The 12,090-nt window shown below is 42.1% G+C and overlaps 1 protein-coding gene across 1 annotated transcript in view; it reads left to right on the top strand.

The window, feature by feature from the left end:
* Window positions 1-12,090, top strand: part of acap3a (ArfGAP with coiled-coil, ankyrin repeat and PH domains 3a) — an 86,621-nt gene that overhangs the window by 48,739 nt on the left and 25,792 nt on the right. The window contains exons 5-10 of the mRNA XM_072696708.1: window positions 4,572-4,630; window positions 5,691-5,874; window positions 6,138-6,182; window positions 6,565-6,660; window positions 6,842-6,916; window positions 9,364-9,375. Coding sequence (XP_072552809.1) covers window positions 4,572-4,630; window positions 5,691-5,874; window positions 6,138-6,182; window positions 6,565-6,660; window positions 6,842-6,916; window positions 9,364-9,375 — 471 coding nt within the window. The remainder of the gene's footprint in view (window positions 1-4,571; window positions 4,631-5,690; window positions 5,875-6,137; window positions 6,183-6,564; window positions 6,661-6,841; window positions 6,917-9,363; window positions 9,376-12,090) is intronic.

The following is a 12,090-nucleotide window of genomic DNA, read 5'->3' as shown; positions in this document are numbered from 1 at the left end:
CATTAAATATTTCCTGGACAATATTTACCCCAAAATCTCGGAACAGAAAGGCCAGGGCTAATGGCAAGAAGGGTGGATACAACTGTGGTTTTGATGAGCTTTCTACGAGACAGCAGAAAGCTCTCTGTCATGACTTTTGGACGATTTTGCTCCAGGTACACTTGGTGGCTGGCTGGATAGATGCATGGATGGATCTACTGTAAACTGCCATCCTCAAGCCACTCCACTGTTGCTTTTATAGGTCACTGTCATGTTGAAAGGTGAACTGTCGCCTCAGTCCGAGTCTGAGTTTGCTCTAGAGAAGGTTTTCTTCAAGGATGTTCCTGTATTTGGTAGCATTTATCCATCCCTCAATGGTTACCAGTCTCCCCTTGTCCTTGCTGCTGAGAAACACCCCTATGGCATGATGCTGCCACCACCATGTTTCACTGTAGGCCTGGTATTAGCCAGGTGATGTGCAGTGCCTGTTTTTCACCAGATTTATCACTTTCTGTTTTGCCCAAAGAGTTCAAGAGTTCATCTCATCAGACCAGAAGATCTTTTCCATATGTTGCCATGTTGGATGTTGCACATCCTTGAATTGATGTCTAGCATATTTCCAAGCAGGCCTTTTACTCAACTGGGGCTTCCATCTTGACACTCTCCAGAAAATTAATGGAAAGGTTGTCCATCCAACAGGTTCTCCTGTAGCTTCACTACACAGGACTTTTGAAGGCCCTTCTCGCTCATAGGCCCAATTTGGCCAACTGGTCAACCCTAGAAAGGTTCAAGGTTGTGCCGAACACCTTCCCCATCAACATTATTGAGGCCACAGTGGTCGTGAGGACTCTCAAAGCCTTGTCTGTTATTGTATATGCTTGCCCTGATGTGTATCTCGTCACAGTCTGACCACAGGACCAGTTCCTCGGTCTTCATGGCTTCACCTGACCACACAAAGCCCAATTCCCATCTACAGCTTCTAGAGTCCAGAGAAGTCAACCACCACATCCGTAAATTTACTGATCAACTGTTTATGGGCCGAGTGTATATGTGTGACCATATGTGCGACATGGCTAAATGCTCACTTAGCACCCGGCAGCTGATTAAGACCCGGTCTGGCAGGCGGTAGAGTGCACACAGTAAAGTGATGTCTCTCTCTTCCAACTATAGTGTGAAATACACAGCAGGCCATGCTGGCAGAGTGGCCGCATCATGCCGTCTTGTCCCGAGACCCATCCAGTCGGCTATTTAGCTCTATTTAGCTCAAACAGCCAGCCATTGGTATTTTCTTTGGTTGTCTGTCAACTCTTTTAACATCAGCTGGAAACAGAGACTCAAAACCTGACGATACGGAACAGGAACGGGATGTGAATGTAGTTCATTATGTAACTAGAAGTGTAATTAGTTATGCAATCATGTAATTACATTTAAAGTTATGTAAGTAAACTGAATGCAAGCGCAAATTGTTATGTAAGAAATTGTGTCCTTATATTTGAGTAATTATGTAACAAACATGGGATACAAAGAAAGACAACAGTAATACCGCTAGGCTTCAAAGGGCTACACTAATACATTGACCTGTGTGAATATGTGTGTGTGTGTGTGTTGTGTGTTGTGTGTATCCTTCCTTAGTGCTATTGCTGCTAAACCAAGCAGGCCACTCTCGGCCTTGGCTTTATGAGAGGAGCAAAAGCTTGTTGAGGAAATGCAATTCCTCGACCTTGCTTCCCCTAAAGGAACCTGATCTTAGTTTATGGAGTTGTAAACCGTCCCCCTGTGCTGGGCTCAACTACACACGTGGGGGGGGGGTTACATCACAGACAGCCTCTGGCTGTTTCGACAGCCCTTGAAAAACTGATGGAGGTCATATATTTTTCTGTGCTGCGTTGCTCATTCTGATCTAATGACTCAGGAACGTCAGGAACGTTGGGTATTTATTTTTGGAATATGCTGCAGGAATCATGGTTCCTATCCTTTGGAATGCCAGTCATTGTTTATTATAGTCCCTAATAGACTCTCGGCTCAAGATCAAATAACAGTATCCACTTGGATGTGCGAGTGCCTGAGCGGCATAATGAACAAAATACTGTATTTCGTACATCGTACTGACATTGCTGCTTGCTGTAGATTGGCCACCAGGGACTCCCGAGTGGCCCTACTGTCTAAGCGTTGGCCCTATCATCAGAAGTTTGCAAATTCATTCTGCATTTATTCCATAGCCATGCATGGTTGGGAGTCTAGGAGAATTCATGAATTGCTCCCCCCCAACCCCCCTACCCCATCACTCATAATTCTAGCCAGTGTGGGTGTTGGTAATTAGCCAAGCGTGTTCGGCAGTTCACTGATTGGCAGCATAGTGGCAACTCAGCAGACCTGGGTATCGAACCCACAACCTTGTGATCAACAACCCAGTGGTATGATACAAGCATGGCCTTCTGTGTTTTGCTTGTATCTGACCCTATCTGACCACTGCTGGTAATGCTGTAGGTAACCATAGACATACCAAGGGCACCTCTGTGTTTGGTGTATTTGATATAATGTGATATTTGATATAATGAGTGTACAAGGTAGGTGCAAAATGCTAAGCTAGCAGCTCTGCCACTAGCAGTCCTCACTCTCTAGGCCTGATGGTACAGCTGCCTGTGGCACACTTGCACCTGCAGGTGGTAGGAGCTGAGCTATCTCAGTGATGGATCTGTAGCCATTCTCTTGCTCTCTCTATCTATATTTATGTCCTGTCATCTGTCTTTGTCTCCTTTCTGTTATAGCTGTACCTCTCTCTCTCTCTCTCTCTCTCTCTCTCTCTCTCCTTCTTTCTCAGTCCCTCTGCGCCTCTCTCTCTCCCTCCCTCCCTGCCCGACTGACCTATTTTAGCTGCTGCCACTGCAGCATGGCAAGGGAGATCAGCAGAAAGCTCCTTGCTGAGCGTGTGGAGCTGAATTTGAATGAGAGAGCGCGCGAGAGAGAGAGAGAGAGAGAGAGAGAGAGTGAAGGATAGTGATATTGTTGGATTTGCATCCCGATTAGTGCAGCAATGAAAGCAGTGCAGGAGCTCCCTCTGCTGGTGAATGTGCACCTTCACATGTAGAACCTCAGCAACATGATGTAGCAGTGGTCTGTTTAGTCCCTATGTTTCAGGTAGACACATACTAGAGCTTAACACTGACTTAAATGAGCCCTGCTTTAAAGGGTTAACATTTACTACTATACTAATACAGCTGCTACTAATATTACTGTTACCACTATTACTGTTACTGTTATTGTCACTATTGCTACTACTGTTACTACTACTACTACTGTTACTACTGTTACCACAACTACTACTGTTACTACTGTTACCACAACTACTACTGTTACTACTACCACTACTACTGCTACTGTTACCACAACTACTACTGTTACTACTACTATTACTACTACTACTGTTACTGGTATTGTCACTACTACTGTTAATACTACTACTGTTACTGTTCCTACTGTTACCACAACTACTACTGTTCCTACTACCACTACTACTACTACTGTTACTACAACTACTACTACCATTATTACTACTACTACTACTGTTACTACTACTATTACTACTACTACTGTTACTACTACTACTACTACCACCACTACTACTACTGTTACTACTACTACTACTACCACCACTACTACTACTGTTACTACAACTACTACTACCATTATTACTACTACTACTACTGTTACTACTACTATTACTACTACTACTGTTACTACTACTACTACTACCACCACTACTACTACTACTATTACTAGCACTACTACTACTGTTACTACTGTTACCACAACTACTACTGTTACTACCACTACTACTACTGTTACTACTACTACTACCACTACTACTATTACTACTACTACTGTTACTGTTATTGTCACTACTACTGTTACTACTACTACTGTTACTGTTCCTACTGTTACCACAACTACTACTGTTCCTACTACCACTACTACTACTGTTACTACAACTACTACTGTTACTACTACTACTACCATTATTACTACTACTACTATTGTTACTACTACTACTACCATTATTACTACTACTACTACTGTTACTACTACTATTACTACTACTACCGTTACTACTACTACTACCACCACTACTACTACTACTATTACTACCACTACTACTACTGTTACTACTGTTACCACAACTACTACTGTTACTACCACTACTACTACTACTACTACTACTACTGTTACTACTGTTACTACTACTACTACCACTACTACTATTACTACTACTACTGTTACTATTACTATTGCTACTTTTACTACTACTACTGTTACTACTGCTACTACTACTGTTACTGTTATTGTCACTACTACTACTACTACTAATACTGTTAGTACTACTAGTGTTACCACTGTTACCACAACTATTACCACTACTACTATTAGTTACTACTGTTACCACAACTACTGCTGCTACTACTATTACTATTACTACTACTACTATTGTTACTGCTACTCCTCCTACTACTAGTAGTACACAATTCTGTGAGAGTAAGGACAGTACTGCTGCTGCTGCTGATAATGATGAGTACTGTATTTTCTGTGTTTTTCAGATCCTGTTTGACCAGGCTCAGAGATCTGTGAAGCAGCAGTTGCACAACTTTGTTAAAGAGTGAGTACAACTTGATGTTTACCCAGACAGTGGATCTACACCTGCATGTCAGTGACTTTAAAAGAAGCTGAGATGTGTCAGAAGTGCAATCTGATTTATAAATAGCACAAAGAATAAAGCCGAGCTTCTCTTTTTACTGTCAGTATAAACAGCAGTGTAAGGACGGGCGGGCCTATTCATTCCTGCTGGGTCCAGATAAGTAAACGGAGAATTCTGGCCAACATTTCACGGCGCTTGTGATATCTCTATTAATAGAAAATGATAATGGCAGTTTAATCACTGTGTGCCTCGTGTTTTTGTGCTATACAGTTTTCCAATTTACAGCCAAATAATCCGATCTGAGCTGAGCCACAACAGCAAGTTAGAACACCAGAACCCACGAACCTTTAGAATATATATAGAATGTCCTTTAGAATATTACTGAGACTATTACAGTTCCTCCAGACTGTAAATCTGTCCACTGCAGTGCTCCACTCCAAAAGATACAGTTCCTGGTTTCAGACGAGCCCCTGGCTTGTCCAAGTGTTTCCTGACGACACTCCAATGATGTTTTTCATAATGCTTTAAAAACAGTATCAACGGCAGATTCAGGGTGTAGCCATAACATCTCCATCCCTCAGTGAAACCGAGGGGAAAGGAGCCCTGATAAGTGCTCTTGATGGAGCATTTCCACAGCCTATAACAGAGGCCGGTTCAGCCGTGTTGGACTAGCTAGTAGGCTAAACACCACAGTACAGACCATGTTCTAGCTAACTGAGGCTCAAATCACACATGTTTAGAGGATAAAGCCTCATATCTGAGAGTGCAGAGTCAAGGGAACGTCCTTAGGAGTGGTATTCAGGCCTATTTAGTACACTGGCTTATCCAGCTTTGCTTGCTCTGTCTTTCAGTCGGCTCTGTCAGCTCAGCGTCGCTAAACTCGCAACTATGGTGGGCTTGTTTTTTTCTCCCACCTATTTTCAGAGAGTAAGAACTCCAACCAGTAAGACCCCACAGCAGCACCCCCCCCTCCAGTCTGTGGCTAAAAAACTTAATCACAGCCTCCGTGGTCTCTCCTCAGGGACGTGCGCAAGTTCAAAGAGACAAAGAAGCACTTCGATAAGGTGCGTGAGGATCTGGAGATAGCGCAGGTGAAGAATGCTCAGGCCCCCCGGAATAAACCCCATGAGGTGGAGGAGGCCACCAGCACTCTCAACATCACCCGCAAATGCTTCCGCCACCTAGCGCTGGACTACGTGTTGCAGGTAACAGGCTTACCTTATGATTTAAATGAAACAGTGAGTTTCTGAATTAGCAAAACTATAAAACAACCTCAAGCTACATTTAAAAAAAGCTACGTAAGAGTTATTTGGTCAGTTAGCAAAAAGCGATAGATTATTAATCGGCTATTAAAACAGTTGTTTCTTGGAGCCCTGTTGTTGCATAGACGTTATTGAGCACAGTGAACCACCTCAGTATCTGTGGAGCTGAGCACTTGTAACCACTCGTGTCTTTTTGTCCCCTCTAGATCAACGTCCTACAAGCCAAGAAGAAATTTGAGATCTTGGACGCAGTAAGTGCTGCTAAAATTGGTCTTGAATACTCAGTACTTTTTCAATACTGCTAAATTTGAGTCAAATAATTATTAAATATGCATACTTTCAGTACTTTCAGTACTTTTATACTTTATTTAAATAAAAGTTATTAGTTTGAATGAAAAAATGTGAAATGTGACAATATTTCTGTGTTCAATCCAATAACACGGAGTGTCCCAGATCCAGATCAAGGCTAAACCTAGACTAAACCAATTCCCAATGGTCATTTACCCAACACTCCAATTTAGTCCAGGCCTGGCGGTTTAGCATTAATGCTAGCTAGGTAATGCAAGTATTTGGGTAACCCTACTCCATTAACTTTGTGTCTGTAAAAGTCCCTTCTTCCTCCTCTTTCTGCAGATGCTGTCCTTCATGCATGCGCAGTATTCACTCTTTCAGCAGGGTTACCACCTCTTGGATGAAATCGACCCCTATATGAAGAAGCTGGCTGCTGAGGTGACTGACATCTCCATAACAATGGATTTCACTTTAATTGACCAGTAGCATTTCTGACCCCATAGATAATCTAAAGATAATCCTAATCTGGGCACTATAAGATTCCATTACTTGTTAGCGATGTTAGCCTCATAGCTCAAGAAGCAAATGTCTGGGATAATTGCTTTTCTTGTATTCGCAGCTGGATCAGCTGGTGATTGACTCAGCGATGGAGAAGAGAGATATGGAGCACAAACATGCTACGATACAGCAGCGGGTACGCATCACAAATACACAGCCGACTGCTTGTTCATGTCGGGATGATCAAGTCTATTGTCTTATTGTATTGCCTGCGGGATGCAGATGTCAGTCAGGACACACACAGGAAGTGTGACTATGAGGCTTAGGGCAGTATATGGGAATTAGTGGGAAACTGCTATACTTATAGCCTTTTAAGGCCAGCAGTTGAAGTAAAGGGGGGTTAGGATGTGGATACATCATGCTCTCAGCATTGTTCTACATTTGAGGCTATAAGCTGGGCTCTAATGTCTAATAATGAGACTAGCTACACACTAGAGATGACACCTAATTGTCTTATTTAGCACATTTTGGAACATTTTTACACAACATCAAGACATCAAAAATTATATATTTTTATACTTTGAGTATTTTAGCTTTATCTCAAACAGTGGGATACATTCAGAGCCTTCTAGGTCTTCGGAAAAAGCCTAATTAAAAGAATAAACGTCTGTAATTTTTATTATTTTATTATATTTTATTTAATACTATCGCCACATCTAAAAAAATTATAATTTTAAGATCTGAAAACCCATTGGAAAATGATCCAATCCGGACTTTTTGGTAGTATCTAGGCAGAGACAGATCTCCCATTGGTTAGGGCTTCAGGAGCTGCACTGAAAACCTTAGAAATTAGATTAATTAGATATGACAGTAATCAACCAATCACTTTTTAAGTTCTAGTAGGTAATGAATAATAAATAATACTAAACAAAATAATATTAAATAAACGATAGAGCAAGGATGCTAATGCCTGTAGTAGAGCAGTATGTGCCATGTGTGGATGACACTCTTCCATATATAGTGGCCAGCTAATGGAATATGAAAATAAAGATGCCATTATTGGCCGTATGTACCACAAGGATGCCCAAAGTCTTTATAGGCAAGTCTGGTCACTCGGCGGCCATCCTTGCAACGCCACTGGGCAGTTATTTACAGTCATACGAGACCAGGTTTCTATCTCTATGTTGAGCATTAAGAGAACTCCATTCTTATTTCAACCAGTGACCGGTCTCCTCATTTATAACGTCTCTGGTATACCCCAATTTGGGAATCGCTGCTCTAGGCCTTCTAGAAGTCCCAGTGGAATAAAAAGCAGCATTGGCAGCTCAATGGAAAGCAGTATAGCAGCTCTATGCTAGGCCTCTTTCTTTACATAGCCCTAACATACGTTTAGAAAGCCCATAGGGACGTTAGCAGAAGTTAGCATTGTCATTGCTGTTTGACCCTGTTTTGAGATTTATGGCCCAAACTGAAGGTCTAGTGGCCTGTTAAAAGATCCTTAAGGAATTTTTGGATGTTCTTGAGTTTGAAACTGGGGAGAAACCTCTTAAGGCTGCACTTTAAGGCACCTTCAGGGAACCTTTTCTTGTAGGTTTCTTAAAGCATCTCCACAGTGTCAGCCTGAAGAACCTCCACATGTTCCTCAAGAATCTTATACTTTGCACAGTGTACAGTCAAAAAGAAAAGCTCTCTACACTCTCTACAGTGGGAATAAAGGATCTGGTGCTTGTAGACTGTGTGTTTTTCAGGGCAGGTAAATCTAAATGAATCTATGAGGACAGTCATCTGTTTGCGAGCCTGAGGGACTGATGCTTTTAAGTTTATTCTTAGCTTCCCTCATTGTTTCTTGCTTGTTGTTTTTTTTTAATGTCTGACGTGTTTCAGGTTTAGAAAAGCTTTTTTACTCTTTTTTTGTCCTCAAAAGTCCCAGCGGCACTCTTAAAAAGATATAGAGCGTCAGACAGGAAGCGGGTATATTTGGGACAGGCTGAAAATAGACGGCACTGAAGTTTGCTTAACAAAGTTTTAATAGGGCCTTTGATCCTGAGAGCTGTTAAAATAATTCAGTTCCAGTCCTGAATGGTCACTGATGTCTCTCACGACTCCTCCTCTATACGCTGGAGAGCTTTAAATTGAAATACATCTGTGCTTAGTATCAGAGTTGTGGCCTTTAGAAACTGGAATTTAATGGAATATTGATCATATTTACACACGGTACCATGCAAACTAATTGAAAAGCTCCTTTTCTAGGCATTAAGTGCTGATTCGCTCAGTTAAACACTGATATTGGAATAAATCTAAATAGAATTCCTCTAGACGTCGTGGTTTTCCATCCCTGTGCTCATTAAAACATCTCCAGAGTTCTCCTCATGGAGGCTACTATTATTTAGAGTTCTCCTCCTATCAACACCTGCTTTGGTAAATCAGTGCTTAATGATGGTAAATCAGGTGAACTGCTCAGTAGCTAAATGAGTTCATTAGAAGGGGTGTCCACAAGTATTTGGACATGTTGTGTACCAACCAGAATGCTCTTCAGACAGCGTCAGGCATCACTTCACATCATCTAATCTGTGTTTCCCTTCTTTCTTCTCCTCCTATTTCCACTGCATATGGGATGATCTCCGAATGGATTTCACCACCCAGACTCTACTACAGGTCAGTGTTCCTTTTATTCCGGCATTTAAAGAGTGTGAATTTTTTTTACAAAGATAACTAATTACTAATGTTTCATCATACATAGTATTTCGCGTTTGTATACAGAATTTTCTCACTAAATTTGCATTATTATTGTAAGTGGGTTATAAGATGTCAATGACATAGTCATTTATGTCGAGATTCCTGCTTAAATCGGTCATTACTTCTACAGACGTCCAGTGGTAAAATTACATTACTCCACCTCCCCATGTATTACCAATCTCGTCAGAATAGGGGTTTTGCTAGTGCGGACTACGCTCCGAGATAGAACGGGAGGTGGAATATTTATGGATTCCAGGTTGGCTTTCCTGGTCTGGTCTGCATGAGATGCCCCCCCCCCCACCCCTTTGCTGTGGTGAGTGATGGAAGAAAGAGAGGAGACGGGGTGGAGGTGGGTGCAATGTTTGTTCGACACAGAGTTGGACTGAGAAGCGAGGTTATGTAAGGGACTTGAGGGCCTGGAGGAGGAGTTTGGGGCGTGATCCCAAACTGGTAGTGTTAACTAGCCTAGCAGTGTTCGCTAAAGGGTCAGAAACCCCATAAGCAAGCTAGGGTAAAAACTGTCGCTTTAAACGGGTCCTTCTGAGATTGATGTTTCTATATTTCTTATTGTAAACACCTGCTAATGAACTACTCTGTGCTGTTGTCTGCCATCGTGAGAGAACCGACATGAGAAGCGTGTGTGTTACGCATCATTGTTGTGTAACTTTGCATAGAGAAACTTTTGATTTATTGATTTAATCTAGAACTAAGTGTCTGCCTTATGTAATGGACCCCGCTGAGGCTGAGGCTAATGTGCTGCAGTTATGCCGGGGATGTTTCTACCTCTGTCGCTTTATCTCTGGGTATCGCTTCCTCCCGAATGCACTGTAGTATGTAATGGAAAACATCTGAACTCTCCCTCTGCATGTGTGTGAAAGTTTGGTTTGGTTTCCGAGGAAGTGCTTTTGGCTTTGATTGTCTTTTATTGATTGCTAGTCGATTCCCTCTCAGAATAGCAGTTCATTATAGACAGCTGGGGAAGAAGTTTGAGAAAAGTAGCCAAGCATAAATCTGCGAGTGACCAGCCTTTCTTTCTGTATTGGGCGAGCTTAGGTCACTTCTTCTGACCCAGCGTGTAGCGGTCAAGGCTATGGAGATTATTGTCTATTATTTGATCTGGCCCTTAGCTTAAAGTTTGTAATTCTTGGCTAGGTTTACCTGCTTCTAGATGGAGCAGCTATATTTGCTAGTGCCAATATGTACAGGTACAATGGGCTTGATCATGGACAAGATACAATGGCCAAATCAAGGACTTCATTAGTTGCTTCAGGTGTGCTTGAGGAAAAAAACAGATACCTAGACTGGCCTGGGGGGTTATTAAAATATGGCTAAGCTAAGAGAGTTGTCCAGAAGGTTCAGAGAAGAGATCATTGCCTTCATAAACAAGGAAAAGGAGACAAAAAGAGAGCAAAGGGACTAAATATTCCTAGAGATTCAGTTGAAAGCATAGTTCACAAGTTCAGGACTAAAGGAACACTGGCTACAGCTGCCCCCTGATTCCTGAATAGGCACGTGGTCAAAAACCCTTGAGTGACTGCAAAAGACCTGCAGCAAGATTTGGTGGCAGCAGGCACTAAAGTTTCAGTTTGCGCAGTAAAGCACACTGCTAAGCGCTGAAGGTCTCCATGCCTGTACACATCTGCTGACCCAGAAGCACAAGAACTCCAGAGTAATAACTCACTGACGTTTTAAGATTTTCTGTTCTGTGGAGCGATAAAACACAACTGAAACTTTTCAGGCCTGTGGATCTGCGATATTTCTGGATGAGGAAGAATGTAGGATACACTGAAAATAACACCCTGTCTACAGTAAAGCTTAGTGGCTGCTTAGCTCTTTTCTATGGCACTGAAAACCGTCAGCGTATGGAGAGCAAGATGGATTTAGTCCAGTTTCAGAAAAATCTAGGAGAAAAATCATGCCTTCTGTGAGGAAGAAGCTTGTGAGCTGAAACTTGGGCTTCACTGGACATTCCAACTGGACAATGATCCCAAGCATACCTCAAAGCCCTTCGAGGCTGGGTTTCAGAAGAAGTCCTGGAAGATTCTGGAGTGGTCGTCACAGTCGCCTGACTTGAAACACAGAGAGAATCTTTGGTGGGATTTGAAGAAGGTGGTTGCAGCAGCAGCAAACCCAAGAATATTAGTGAACTGGAGGCCACTGTCCATGAGGAATGGCCTAAGATTCCTCAGGAACGCTGCCAGAAGCTGGTATCTGGCTATTTACTTCCTGCAAACAGCTGAAAGTTTGTATATTTTGCTGATAAAACTCATTTGCACTGGGAGTTGAATCATTTTGATTGCATCTGTTCATGCAAAATGTGGATATTGGGAGGTCAAGAGAAAGTCAAACTGTTACACTCGTCTATACTGTTTTAAAAAGGTGCTTCTTTGAGCGATGCCATGGAAGAACCCTTTAATCCCTGCAAAGAAGTGCTGTAAATCGTTACCAATTAAATTAAAAGGTGGCATCACTTGAAGAACCCTAGTAGCAGCTTTATTTCTAAGATTATTTGATTATTTTATATTGTTTAGTGGTCAAATTAGCCCTAAAATCATTTCTCGGTAAGACGTGTCCTTACAGACATTGATGCAGACTACTGCTTCAGCACGGCTCTACAAAGCAAGCGGGCCACGG

This window comes from Salminus brasiliensis, chromosome 14 (assembly GCF_030463535.1).
Source record: "Salminus brasiliensis chromosome 14, fSalBra1.hap2, whole genome shotgun sequence".
Taxonomy (NCBI): Eukaryota; Metazoa; Chordata; class Actinopteri; order Characiformes; family Bryconidae; genus Salminus; species Salminus brasiliensis.
Note: the sequence above shows the minus strand (reverse complement) of the source record. Positions and strands in the feature narration are given on the sequence as shown.